Consider the following 14,998-nt stretch of genomic DNA (forward strand, 5'->3'; position numbering starts at 1 on the left):
CTTGAGATAAAAAGTACTTGAATTTAGTGTGTATTGATGACCTTGGCATGTAGGCATGGAATTCTGACTCATGTTCTTTCACCCGATGACATACAATTAAAAACAGATATTGTGAATGCTGATTTCCCTGCAGGGAAGTCATATAGAATGTGATTCAAAGCCCTGGGATTCTAAAATTTTGAAATTTTGAACCCTGAGGTCTATTCTTTGTTCCAAGAAAGAATGAATGAAAGAAAGAAAGAGGGAGAGAAGGAGAGAGAGGGAGAAAATGAAGGAAGAAAGAGAGAGAGAAAGAGAAAGAGAGAGAGAGGGAGGGAGAGAAAGAAGGAAGGAAGAGAGAGAGAGAGAGAGAAAGAGAGGGGGAAGAGCACAGGAAGGAAGGAAGGAGGGAGGGAGGGTGGAAGGAAGGAAGGATGGATGGATGGAAGGAAGGAAAGGAGGAAAGAAGGAAGGAACCTTGGCCAAGAATCTCTAATCATAAATGAGTTTCCATGCATCTCTTGTTCACTCCTGGAAACAATTCAAAGCAAAAATATCCATACGGAAGGTTTTATACTCTGCTTTATCTATTTTACCTGCTGGCGGCCATGCCTTGATGTATCCAGTGCAGTGTACCACAGCATATTGTGCCTCTCCTTCCTTCACTGGGCCCAGGCCGTTTCTAAACAGAAAGCAGAGTAAAGAAATAACCACGTTTGTTCTTCAATCAAGACAATCCTTCAAATGTATTACCACCACTCTCTGAATCCTCTTTTCATAGTTCAATCAGAGTGATTCCCTTTGAAGCAGAGACGGTTCCTATTTGGCCCAAGATTTAAACTCAGGCGCTTCCTTACGTCAACAAAAAGCCATGGAAAGAGATGATAGAAGAAACCAGCTGAGTCACATAGCATGTAAAGCCGCAATTTATTTCTTGTGTAAGATAATTTGGAAGTTAGTGTTAACTTTAAAAAATAAAATATTGCCAATAAATGGATGTCGTTTCTCAAATCTTGTAGCAGAACAAAACATTTGGGATATGAAATCTGCAAATGAATATCTGTGGAAAGAACCAACTAAAAGGAACAGCCACCAAATTTGTGGCAATATTTATATTCCCTTCTCTCTTCTTGGTCTTCTCTATTTGGAATATAGCTAAATATAAAGGTAAAGGTTCCCCTCACACACATGTGTTAGTCGTTCCCGACTCTAGGGGGTGGTGCTCATCTCTATTTCAAAGCCAAAGAGCCAGCGCTGTCTGAAGACATCTCTGTGGTTGTATGGCCAGCATGACTAAATGCCAAAGGCACATCGAACGCTGTTGCCTTCCCACCAAAGGTGGTTCCTATTTTTCTACTTGCACTTTTATGTGCTTTCGAACTGCTAGGTTGGCAGAAGCTGGGACAAATCATAGGAGCTCACTCTGTTATGTGGCGTTAGGGATTCGAAGTGCCGACCTTTCTGATCGACAAGCTCAGCATCTTAGCCACTGAGCCACAGCGTCCCTTATAGCTAAATATACAAAACTATATATTTAAATGTAGCCTATAAATACACAGACATACTTAAACTCATGCACACCTGCAAATGCACGCAGGCGGCCATTCAGCAGGAATGTGCACAAGCCACATATATTTCATTAAATTATATTCCCCATGAAAAGTAATTAACAGGAACAATGACAAATAATAAATCTTGTTTTGAGCACATTTTAAACCCTGCAATTTGAGAAAACAGATGCTCGTCTCCCAACACTAAGAATAATTGTGGTTTAGTCCTAATAACTTTGGTAAAAACACATTGGCAACATTGGCAAAAGGGTTTGGGTGAGCATAGAACGAATCGTTCTGTGCTCACCCCCAAACCCTTTTGCCAATGTTTTAATTTGATAGGTCTGTTCACTGCCACATTTGCAGAATTCCCACTGCCACATTTGCAGAATTAAACATAAATGCCTCCGCCATCACTGTGACAGCTCATCCCAAGGCCCACAAGAATGTGAATTGATATTTCTTGAGACTTATCTTGTCAACTCAAGCACTGCCTATTATAATAGGTCAACGTTTTTCTAAGGGTTTTGGACAATGGTCTAACCAACTAAGGGACAGAGAATGCCAAAGAAGGGACAGAAAACACCAACCTGTATCTTTTCCTCATGGTTGTTATCCTGTTCAGAGGTAAATGATCCAATGGAGCATTTCCACATCTAGAAAAGAAACAGTATAAGTGTCAGGATTCCAAGTAACACCCCTAACGAAAGAAGATTGAGGTTCCTCAAAGTTCCATTTGATTAGAGATGTCATATTGGCACATCTGGGAAAACCCAAATCTGAAAACTTCCAGGTTTTCCCCACCCAAACAAAAGTTCAAGTCCCTGCCCAGCACCCACATGTCCATCCCATGGTCCAATCAGGCATCATCCTGACTAGAGATCCCTCCTGGTCATACCCCTCCAGGTGCAGGACAAAATGTCATTGACTCTCTGAGAAAACCCTTTTGCCAATGCATTAAATGTGGGAGGTCTGAAGGCCCAATGCAGAAGTTGTGAATGCTTCCACACTGGGAGTTTTTAATAAGAGATTGGACAACCATTTGTCTGAAATGGTATAGGGTTTCCTGTCTAAGCAGGGGTTGGACTTAAAGACTCAAAGCACCTGAGGGCAAGATAAGAAATAATGGATGGAAACTTATCAAAGTGAGAGCCAACCTAGAATTGAGAAATAAACCAACTAATAGTGTCATATTAAAGGAAGTTTTGTTGCTCTCTCTAGGCTGATCCAGAAGTCATTTTGTTGCAGCTTTATGTAATCACTGGATGGAAGGATACTAGCCAAAGTCTTTAAGCCCTGCTTAGAGAGGAAACCCTATACCATTTCAGACAAATGGTTGTCCAATCTCTTCTTAAAAACTTCCAGTGTGGAAGCATTCACAACCTCTGGAGGCTCCACTGATTAATTGTTCTCACTGTCAGGAAATTTCTCCTTAGTTCTAAGTTGTTTGTCTCCTTGATTAGTTTCCATCCGTTGATTCTTGTCCTGCCTTCAGGTGCTTTGAAGAACAGTTTGACCCCCTCTTCTTTATGACAGCTCCTTAGATATTGGAAGACTGCTATCATGTCACCCCAAGTCAGTGGTGGGTTTCAAAATTTTTTAGAACCTCTTCTGTAGGTGTGGCCTGCTTTGTGGGAGTGGCCTGCCGCCCATGTGACTGGGTGGCTGTGGCCAACTTGTAAAATGTGGTGAAACTCACTTAACAACGCTCTTGCTTAGCAACCAAAATGTTGGCTCAGAAACTCTGGCATTTGAAGCACGCAAATCTTAAAGCTGTCCAGTTACAAGACCCCTAACTCTTTAGAAAAAAACCAAGGGGTCTTCATACTTGAGAGCTTTAAGACTTGTGGACTTCAACCCCCAGAATTCCTCCTCCAGTCATGTTGGCTCAGGAACTCTGGCATTGAAGTGTGCAAGTCTTAAAGCTGTCCAGTTACAAGACCCTTGCACCCCTAACCCTTTAGAAAAAAATAATCCCAGGGGTGTTCAAACTTGACAGCTTTAAGACTTGTGGACTTCAACTCCCAGAATTCCTCCTCTCGCTCTTCATCTTGATGATGTGCAGACGGGCAGGGGGAGGGAGCTGGAAACGGTTCTAAATGGCACTGTAGATTTTTGGAACCTCTTCTATAGAAGAGGTTAGAACTGGCAGGAACCCACCCCTGCCCCAAGTCCTTCTTTTCATTAAACTAGATATATCCATTTCTAGCAACCATTATTTTTATGTTTTAGCCTCTAGTTCCCTAATCATCTTTGTTAGAACTTCTAGTCCAATCTACCATTCAGGCAAGAACCCTTATATCATTTCAGATAAATAGTTCTCCAGTCTCTTCTTAAAAACCTTCCGTATTGGAGCATCTATAACTTCTGTAGACAAGTCGTTCCACTGATAATTAACTGTCAGGTAGAGATTTTTTTTCTCCATTTGATGTAGGATTCCATGGTTATATGGATAAATCCATGTACTTATCAAACCAAAAGAATAATAATAAAAAGAACACCTAAGAACAAAAAATTTAAAAAGGCAACTGTTCTGACCATGGGAGTCCCAATCTCTAGTAGCACCCCAAACATATTAGGCTTGTTAAGAAAGCTCCCCGTTGGGAGAGTGAGTACATTCAGCGAAGTGTTGTGAGAGTTGTGTTGGAGAACACACAAACCAGCACACAGAGACACTACAGTTTAAATAGGCTTTTACTTTCGTGGAAATAGAGGTATCAGAGTCCATCAAACAGTCCAAGTCATACACGGATAAGTCAGTCAGTCATCAATGTCTTTCAGTTAAGGGATAATCCAAATAACATAGTTCAATATCTTATAATCAGTTCAGTATTCAAAGTTTGCTAACAGTTGCAAAACTTACAGTAGCTCACGGCACTTTCTAACAGCCAGCTTCCAAAAACACTCAGATCAGATCAGCCCAGCATCCAACGAAACAGAGAAAGCTAACAGTCATTCTGGCTCTCTCTTATGGCCGATTGAGGAAAACAGGAACCAATCACATTTTACAGTATGATTTAAAGAAACAGGTACAAACATTGTTATATGATTTATATATTGCCAACCCAACCGTTAGATTATATTCCTAATAAGGCTAATTCGAGATCATAAAATAAAATGCAATTTCAATTACATAAGATCTTCTTTGGACAAAATGGTAAACAAAGCAAACTAAGAAGAGACCAAAACAGCTGATGTCCAAAACATGTGGTCCACGTTTAGTGACAGCTTAAGATGGTTAAAAGAATCCCAAATATTTATTTTAGACCAAAAAATGGTTAAACTATAAGCCACAGGCCCAAGGCAGGCTTCATTATTGCCATGCGATGGGATTTTAATAAAGAAAGTATTTAAAGAAACCCAAAGTATTATCAAAATTGGAAAAATGAAGATATTCTCAAGAACTGCTCATGTGCCTAAAATTAGCTGGGTGATTAGTTATTTGTGTTCTTTCCCCTTGTAAATAAAAAAAATGTGGTGTGTTATGAAACAGAAATAAAGCCACATTTCCATTCCGAACTTAGGTCTCAGAAATAATAATTTGAATAATAATATAGTAGGATGACACAATGGATCACATTCCTTGGTCAATCTGATGATTAAGTTCTGGTAAACACAACCAAGGAAAGGATGTGAGCTACTGACTCATAAGTTTCAAAAAAACACAAGATGCAGATTTATGGATATTATTAATAAAAACAAGCACCACTTTCTCAAAATTGCTAGTTTGCAATTGGGATCATTCTTTTCTGACAGTTATAGCAGTTATTCACCACAGCACTTGAAAACAGAACAAGGAGCAATGGATGAGAACTAATCAAGGAGAGAAACAACCTAGAACTAAGGAGAAATTTCCTGATAGTCAGAACCATTAATCAGTGGAACAACTTGCCTCCAGAAGTAGTGAATGCTCCAACACTGGAAGTTTTTAAGAAGAGATTGGACAATGGTTTGTCTATAATGGCATAGGGTTTCCTGTCTGGGCAGGGGGTTGAACTAGAATACGTCTAGTGTCTTCCAACTCTGTTATTCAGTCATTCGTTTTTCTAGGTGAAAGTAAAAACTGAACATGAGACCTGATAGAGTAGATGTGAAGAAAGAACGAGTCACTTAAGACTGAACAGAATAGGAAGATGGGCTGTACAAATTCACAAATGACTATTTGAAGAACTGAAATTACACATCAATCACCAGTTTTACGTTATCATAGTCTGCGTAATTAGCACACATGGGCAAGTAGCTAGCTTCTTACCTAAAAGAAGGTCTGAACATCACATGCTAACAAGAAGGAGGAGGAGGAGGAGGAGGAGAAGGGGAAGGGGAAGGGGAAGAAGAAGGAGGAGGAGGAGGAGGAGGAGGAGGAGAAGGAGAAGGAGAAGGAGAAGGAGAAGAAGAAGAAGAAGAAGAAGAAGAAGAAGAAGAAGAAGAAGAAGAAGAAGAAGAAGAAGAAGAAGAAGAAGAAGAAGACAGCTCTTCTAATATTGTATTCACCATAGTGTAGGTCCAGGCTAAAGATTAGATGAAGGTGGAAGGTGAAACCCATGAAATAACTTGGGAATATTCTAAAACAATGTTATCAAAGCTGAATGAATGAACGAACGAACTTACTAACAATGAGGGCAATTAAACAGTGGAACAGCTTGCCATCAGAGGCTGTGGTTGCTTCATCACTCAATGTTATGAAGAAGAGATTGGACAACTATTTGTCGGAGGCTGGATAGTCACTTATCTGAAATGCTATAGGGTCACCTGTTTGAGGAGTGGGATGGACTAGAACCATGATGGCGAACCAATGGCCTGCGTGCCACAAGTGGCACGCAGAGCTCTCTCTGCGGGCACCCGAGCCGTCGCCCCAGCCTGCTCCACCGTGGATGCACGCGCACCTCCAACCGGCCAGCTGATTTTCAGATCTCTGCCATGCATGCACGGGGGGTGGGGTGCATGTGAGAGACACAGGGGCATACAGGAACATGGGGGGGATTGGCGCCCCATTTTTTGTTCTATGAGGCTTCAGGGAGGCCTGCTAGGTTCAAAATGGGCCATAAGGAGGTCGCGCGTGCATGTTAGGAGGGTGGGGCGTATGGGGGTTGACGTGTGCGCTTTGCATTATTGGTGTGGGCATGTAAACATGTGCACTGTCACGCATGCACATGTACCTTCGGCACACAACGACAAAAAGGTCTAGTCACCGGACTAGAAGGTCCCTTCCAGCTCTATTCTGAATGAATGAATGAATGAATGAATGAATGAATGAATGAATGAATGAATGAATACCAGTGTAGTGCAGTGGGTATTAAGCTATTGGGCTAGGAGGGAGATATAGTCTTCCCTGAAGGATGAAAGCAGGAATAGCATACCTCATTCTGCATATGAAGGAACGCCTGGATCCCATGCACATTCTCATTGAAGACTGTTGACCTTCCTTCTTTACTGTGCCAGTTTTCAAATCCAAAATCCTCCCTGCGCCGTGGGAAGGGAAAGGGAAAACAAGAACAAAGAGGAGAAGAAGATGGGTTACCAAGAAGGCAATTTGACGTAGAGACCCACAGCTTAAATTCAAATCATTTTACAGTATAAGGAGAACAATATCTCATAAGTGTGTTATAGTCCCGTACTATACTGGCAGCAACGAGGAAAGAGAAAGCAGAGTGGGCCAATCAAGCAGTTACAGCATCTTCATTAAGCCTGTGGTTCACACTTTTCACATTCACTAGTTTCCTGCACATCTGAACTCTCACTGAAATATTCCAACAATGTCTTGTTCTACAGTGGCCTGGCTATAGCTGCACACCCATTAGAAGCTCAGCAGTTGAATCTGGCATAAAAATGTTATGAATGCAGTTGTAAGTACAGGTAAAGGTCCCCCTCGCACATATGTGCTAGTCATTCCTGACTCTAGGGGGTGGTGTTCATCTCTGTTTCAAAGCCGAAGAGCCAGCACTGTTCAAAGATGTCTCTGGGGCCGGCATGACTAAATGCCAAAGGCGCATGGAACGCTGTTTCCTTCCCACTAAAGATGGACCCTTATTTTCTACTTGCATTTTTTACATGCTTTCGAACTACTAGGTTGGTAGAAGCTGGGACAAGTAACAGGAGCTCACTCCGTTATGCGGCATTAGCGATTCGAACTGCCAAACTTTCTGATCAGCAAGCTCAGTGTCTTAGCCTCTGAGCCACCATTTCCCCTATAACATTTGGGGTATCTCTAATGCTTCCATCTTCCACCATTGCGAAGGTTAAAAGGTTTTTTAAAAACCTCAACATTCTGTGTTGCTTTGGATGAAAAACCAGAATTGATGTCTATGTGGTCATATGGCCCAGCATGTCTAAGTGTCGAAGGCACATGGAACACTGTCACCTTCCCACCAAAGGTGGTTCCCATTTTTCTACTTGCATTACATGCTTTCGAACTGCTAGGTTGCTAGAAGCTGGGAGAAGTAACGGGAGCTCCCTCCTTTATGTGGTGCTAGGGATTCGAACCGCTGAACTGCAGACCTTTCTGATCGACAAGCTCAGCATCTTAACCGCTGAGCCACCACGTCCCGTGGTGTGAATGCATTGCACAAATTCTAAGCAGAACTCAAGAGTTTCTCTACTGAGAATCCTAGGACAATGATACCAATTTTTCTAGTAGCCTTAAATTAAACCGACGTCAATTTCTACACAATCATAATGATGTTTTGGTTTATTTATTAGAAGAAATAATCTGTCTCATTTTTCAAACCTCTTAACAAATCTTAACAAATTCTAATTCCTAACAGCCATAATGAAAAGAGTGAGTTAGGTTTGCAGAATTAGAATGCCAACCCTTGATTTGAACCAATATATCAGCCCCAGAGGCTCAAATAATTGTACTGCGGCAAGTAAAACCACAGTTAAAGCCATAGAAGCCAAGAAGATTGATTGGAATGGAAGGATTTACAATCTCTCGCAGCCATAAAATATACCGTGTATAGGAGAAACAAAGCATCCATTGAAAGCAAGCATATATTCCGAGAATTTGGACCCTGCCTGCAACAAGACAATGAATTGCAAACCTCGGCCATCAATCATCTAGTAAAGAAGGAAAAATCCCCATGCTTGATGCTCACATTTAGGTCACATACTGGAAAATGTATGTGATTCTTAATTCCTTCGCTCCCAGTGCTGAGACAGTTATGAAAATCATAATTTGTTCCATGTGATGCTTTTTCTGGCTTGGGACACCTTAATGAAGCAAACTGACCACACTCGTATTTTTGACTCCTTACATCTTCACTTAGGAATGCTGTCGGAGATGCTTGAAAGATGACCAGCAGACGCCAGCTCTTCTCCTGAATCACACACTGTGCAATCGCAATGACCTTCTTTTCAGAAATGGCTCAAAAAGTGGGGAAACGAACGGATGACCTAACCTCCAATCATTTCAGGGGTACCCATTGCTGCGTTCGTCATATGCAAAATCCAGCATACAGCAAAGCAAAGTAATAATCAATCAAGCCAACAGAGAATTGGAAGTCAAGATTAAGCAACGCATCCGTAGTTTAAAGGAAAGTATGTCTTTCCCATATTTGTTTTTCCAGTAATTGTTCATTTCTCCCCAAGTTTTCACCATACCACAATCTGGCTTATTCAAAACAAAGAAATTAAGAAAACAAGTCCGTAATTTGAACTTTGTCACCTCCACAGTTTATTGCTTCCTGTGACAAAAAAAAGGCTTTCTTCATCATTGCCCCATCACTTTACCCACAAAATAATGAAACCAGGATCAAAGTTCACTGCCCATTTTTTTTCATTCTCTTTCCCCAGTGATGGGATTAAAGTTTTTTTTTTACTAGTGATTCTGTGGGTGTGGCTTGGTGGGTGTGGCTTGGTGGGCATGGAAGGGGAAGGATACTGCAAAATCTTCATTCCCTCCCCACTCCTGGGGAAGGTTACTGCAAAATCCCTATTTCCTCATGATCAGCTGGGACTCGGGAGGCAGAGAATAGATGGGGGCAGGGCAGAGGTGGGTTCCTACCAGTTCGCACCTATTCGGTAGAACCGGTTTGTCAAATCTTCCAAACCGGTTAGAAGAGGTTCCACCAGTGGATCCAGAAAGCAGGCCACACTACAGAATAGGTTCCAAAAAATTTTGAAACCCACCACTGGTCCTTGGATAGGATTATTCTACACTATCATGCTCATATTTATAAAACTCAGTGCCTCTGTGAAAGGTAACTACTGCATTTGTGGTGCAATCAGAACATTGTGTGTGTTGAAGTTGTTTTAACGCAAACCAAAGATGCCTTTCAAAAAACAAGTTCATCATATTCTTATCATATTCTTATGCATGCCAGTGCTGTGTGTGAGGTAATTTAAGGTGGTTCTGACAAGTGTCGTCGGCATCTTCATATCCGGTCACATGGGCAGCAAGCCACTCCCATCCGGTCACATGGGCAGCAAGCCACTCCCATCTGGTCACATGGGCGGCACGCCACTCCCACAAAGGAGGCCACACCCACAGAGTAGGTTCAAACAATTTTTGAAACCCACCACTGGGGCAGGGCCAGCCAGAGGTAGTATTTGCCAGTTCTCTGAACTACTCAAAATTTCTGCTACTAGTTCGCTAGAACTGGTCATAACTGACTGAATACCACCTCTGTCTCTCCATCTCTTTTGCAATTCCCAGTAAAGCCGTTGGTTCTACCTCCTAATTCAAAACTGCCCTTTTCTTTCTTTCTTGAATCCTCAGATTCTTTAGTACAGGTATTCCTAGACTTACGAACACAACTGAGCTCGAAATTTATGCTGCTAAGTGAGAAATTTATTAATTGAGTTTTGACCCACTTTGCAACTTTTCTTGCCATGTTGAACCAAACTCCTGTACAAGAACACATACTTCATCTTCAGAAAATCCCAAGCATTTTCTGGGGCTCATCATCTTCTTTGAACAACTCCATAATCCCTTGCAGGGTGGAGTATGACCAACCGAATGGAGCTAGCAGAACGTTTACTGGCCTTCCTGTCGCCAATACGGAGTTTCGTTCGGCAGATTTATTCTCATTGTCCTCAGAGAGAGAAATATCTGCCTCTACCCGGGATTGAACTCCTAGAAGTTGATTGGCTAGAAATCAACTGCCCATATTGTCCAAATTAAGTTAAAAGGACTAATACACCAGCAGGACAATAGTTTGGTAAAAAGCAAATGCATAAATCTGGTAGGGACAACTGGATGAAGTACTCCAGAAATAGGTTGCACAAATATCTCCCTTCAGAAGAAAAAAAAAGGAACAATTTTACCTAGATTTTCCAAAATTTTGCAACAGATACTCAGCCCTGCTTCACACAAACCCGTGTGTTATGTATTGAATGCATATAGTTGTGTTCTGCTAAAGTGAAACTAACCTTTAGATGACCCTAACTGTTAACTCTGCTAAAATGAAATTAACCTTTAGATGACCCTGTTAACTCTGCTAAAGTGAAACTAACCTTTAGATGACCCTAACTGTTAACTCTGCTAAAATGAAACTAACCTTTAGATGACCCTAACTGTTAACTCTGCTAAAATGAAACTAACCTTTAGATGACCCCAACTGTTAACACTGCTAAAATGAAACTAACCTTTAGATGACCCTAACTGTTAACTCTGCTAAAATGAAACTAACCTTTAGATGACACCAACTGTTTTGGAGGGAAATTTAGAACATTTATATTTGTGCGGGCTTTTTCTAGTTCTACGATTGGTTAAGGCCCTGTGGACCTAGAGTATAAATCACAGGCATTTGCCTGTAGTTCCTCAGTTCCATTTTTGAGTCAATAAAACCTATTGCAGCTACGTTGATCTGGTCCTTGCCTACCGTAGCCCACTCCACAATACCATGCATTTTGTTTCAAATAATGAACCATCCAACCTGACTTCACATTCTCTGCCATCCAGGCTCTTATGCGACTTGTTCCACAAACTATAACAAAAGCATCCCAACCCTACAGCAATGTGTGAATGCACTTCAGGGCAAGTCTACCTCTCAAGCTACGATCCATGCCCTTTTTTTAATTGCATCTTTTTTAGGTTGTGGGGGGGGGGCAACAGAGTTGAGCAGCTATAGAAGACTTGCACAAACGTAGCCACAGCCTCACTAAGACAGAAGTAAACCTTGATATCCTTAAATGCTCCTGTGCACTCGTTCTTATGCTCCCTGCTGTTGCCTTATACAAGAGAAATCCAATTTGACTTGGATAAGATAATCACAACAATCCCCTTCTCCCCCTCCCAAAAAAAAGATTCTACTCCAAGAAAAATATTCCACAGGCTATTTGGGAAAAACAACAGAAAACGGGAATTAAAAAAACAAAAAACACCGGAAGAATCTTGGTAAACTCTAAACTATTCCTCCTTCGTTTTAATATAGAGAGACGAGCAACTTGCAAGTTAATAGTACAGAAATGCAAATGACGAAGACGCTAATCAAAAACATAAGCAATTAAAACTATGCTGTTTTAATCACAATGAATTGGAATGTGGTTCCAAACTCTCTGGAAACAAGGCTTACTAATACAAGCCTGTTTTGGTGACTAATATTCTAGTAACCTTCAAAAACAACTTGCTGTTAGGCTTCCATAAAAGCATGGCAGAGAGAGACAGAGAGGCCATCAACCACAAATGATGATCAAGGTTTTCTCCAATTATCAAACTAATGTTGTTCCTGAAAGTTTTCCTCTCCCCACCCACATTAATGAGGTTGTTTTTTTCCTCAGGCTGCTTGAAAATTACTTTAGAATTTCTTGGGACAATGCTTTCTAGTTGGCTTTGTAATTGTGAGCTGATGCTGGCAGTGTAGTTGCTGTTTTGTCTTGTTACCCAACGCTCGCTCTATCACTCTCCAATCCTCATGATTATCCTAATTTGGGAAAGTCTCACTAGAGAAGTTCTCTGAAGAACTTCTCCTCTCCTTTCCCCGTTGGAGAACCCAACAATCAAGTAAACAATACCCCAATCAAGAAACTGCCAAAGAACCCAACAGAAAACAACCCAACCAAAGAATCTCTAAGACCATCCAGACCAGTGGTGGGTTTCAAAAATTGTTCGAACCTACTCTGTGGGTGTGGCCTCCTTTGTGGGAGTGGCTTGCCACCCATGTGACTGGATGGGAGTGGCTTGCCGCCCATGTGACCGGATATGAAGATGCCGACGACACTTGTCAGAACCACCTTAAATTACCTCACACACAGCACTGGCATGCATAAGAATATGATGTAAACTTGTTTTTAAAAAGGCATCTTTGGTTTGCGTTAAAACAACTTCAACACACGCAATGTTCTGATTGCACCACAAACGCAGTAGTCATCCTTACCTTTCACAGAGGCACTGAGTTTTATAAATAGGAGCATGATAGTGTAGAATAATCATATCCAAGGACCAGTGGTGGGTTTCAAACAAATTTGGAACCTCTTCTGTAGGTGTGGCCTGCTTTCCGGGTCCACCGGTGGAACCTCTTCTAACCGGTTCGGTAGATTTGACGAACCGGTTCTACCGAATAGGTGCAAACTGGTAGGAACCCACCTCTGATCCAGACCCACACCGACAGGGCAAGACACTAGAACTGTGATGGCGAACCTATGGCACGCATGCCAGAGGTGGTATTCAGCGCCCTCTCTGTGGGCACATGCACCATTGCCAGCTGCTCTTCTGGTTTTTGGCGTGCATACGGACATATTTCAAGCTGTTTTCTGGACCGTTTTCCAGACCATTTTCCAGCTGTTTTGGGGGGTCAAAAGCAGCTCAAAAAAGGCCTGGAAATTCCCTGAAAAACAGCCTGGAAAATGGCCTGTTTTTTGGCTGTTTTGGGGGCATTTTCCAGGCAATTTTCTGGCCGTTTTCTGGGTCAAAAATGGCTCGAAAAAAGGCCTGAAAATTCCCTTACAAAACAGTCCAGGAAATGGCCTATTTTTTGGCTGTTTTCTGGATTGTTTTTCAGGGAATTTTAAGACTGTTTTTTGAGCTGTTTTTTGGCCCCAAAACAAGCTTGAAAATGGCCCCAAAACAGCCTGAAAACATTCCCAAAACCAGTCCCAAAAGCGGCCAAAAATCAGGCACGCGCACGCCAGCCAACTGGTCTTCAGGTTTCTGGTGCTCCGGCACGCACACATGCATATACATGGACACACATTCTGGTTTGGGCACTCGGTGCCAAAAAGGTTTGCCATCCCTGCATTAGAATATAAACTGAGAGAAACCCCATTCTTTACTACCATCTTTTCCCCCATATAAGACCGGGTCTTATGTGAATGTTTGCTCCAAAAGGCTTATTTTCCAGTTAGGTCTTATTTTGGGGAAAATACGGTACTAAAGGCCTCCGTCTATTGATGATCTTAACTGGGGTTTATTTTGGGGGTAAGGCTTATATTACGAGCATCCTGAAAAAGTCATGCTAAACCTTATTTTCCAGTTGGGTCTTAATTTAGAGAAAACAGGATAGCACTGATTATGTTACCTAGTTTGGGTAATGAGACGTCTGCAAGAAAGCAACGAAGCTCAGAGAGCACTAAAGATCCCTCAAAAGTCCTTTTATCAAGTGCTCCCTTGAGTTGTAATGAACATTTGAGAAGTCAGGACATGTGCAACTCTTAGACAGAATGACTATCTGCTTATGCTATCTCTCACTGATGCTTATATGCACACGAGCATTAGAGAAGTCCCTTTGAAGGATCTGAAATCCTTCTTCCCAAGTCTCATGTTATCTGGATTCAGTTGGCATTTTTGACATAAACTGTCAACCAACTCATCACCCACTATCTCTTCGTTGTTCATGTTTGTTCTGTCCTTCCACTCCTTTCCCAGCTTCCCGTAATGGTTCGCGTTTAATTTTTTTTTCCTTATGGCTCGTCTTCATTTTAGATCACGTTCCGAAGGCAAAAAGGAAGAGAAGAACGGGGAATTCACTGGCATGACCTGTGACGTTTGCTTTGGAGCAATTCCATTTGGAGTCCCACCCTTAAAGAAAGACGCAATCTGGAATAATTCAAAGGAAGCATAGCAAGGATGATCAGGAGATTAGAAATTAAGACTTTAGAAGAGAGTTGAAAGAATTGGAAATGTTTTGCCTTGAGAAAATAATTCAATTTGGAGGAGTGGGAAAAGAGCAATGTGATACGTTTTGAAGGAAGAAAGTCCAACCTTTCATGTGGAAGAAAGTCAAAACTTGATTTCCATTACATTCATTCCCATCAAAGCTCCCGGTTTGTATGCCCCAACAAACTAAAAGATGGATGCCAGAATCTGAAGCTGGTTTTCACTTAGGAGATGTTAGGGCAAATCTGGCTTCAAAAGTAACAGGAAGCTCCTGCTCCCTGGTTAGTTTCTCGTTTGCTCTACCCAACATTTTCTAGCTTGTTGCCTTCCTGATTGAGTGCATCAAGAGAGATAAATTGCTTATGAATCAAAAGTCAGAATTTCAGCCATTGTGGATGATCCTTGCCTTCAAACACGCAATCTTAATGCGTTCTTACCT

General features: G+C 41.7%; 1 protein-coding gene across 1 annotated transcript in view; it reads right to left on the reverse strand.

Annotated features, from left to right (window-relative positions):
* Positions 1 to 504: 504 nt before the first annotated feature.
* The window catches only part of ARNT2 (aryl hydrocarbon receptor nuclear translocator 2), a 48,164-nt gene continuing 33,670 nt past the window's right edge, over positions 505 to 14,998 (reverse strand). Inside the window, exons 5-7 of the mRNA XM_032233142.1 lie at positions 6,887 to 6,989; positions 2,120 to 2,185; positions 505 to 661 (exon numbers count right to left, since the gene is read on the reverse strand). Coding sequence (XP_032089033.1) covers positions 505 to 661; positions 2,120 to 2,185; positions 6,887 to 6,989 — 326 coding nt within the window. The remainder of the gene's footprint in view (positions 662 to 2,119; positions 2,186 to 6,886; positions 6,990 to 14,998) is intronic.

The sequence above is a fragment of the Thamnophis elegans genome, chromosome 16, assembly GCF_009769535.1.
Source record: "Thamnophis elegans isolate rThaEle1 chromosome 16, rThaEle1.pri, whole genome shotgun sequence".
Taxonomy (NCBI): Eukaryota; Metazoa; Chordata; class Lepidosauria; order Squamata; family Colubridae; genus Thamnophis; species Thamnophis elegans.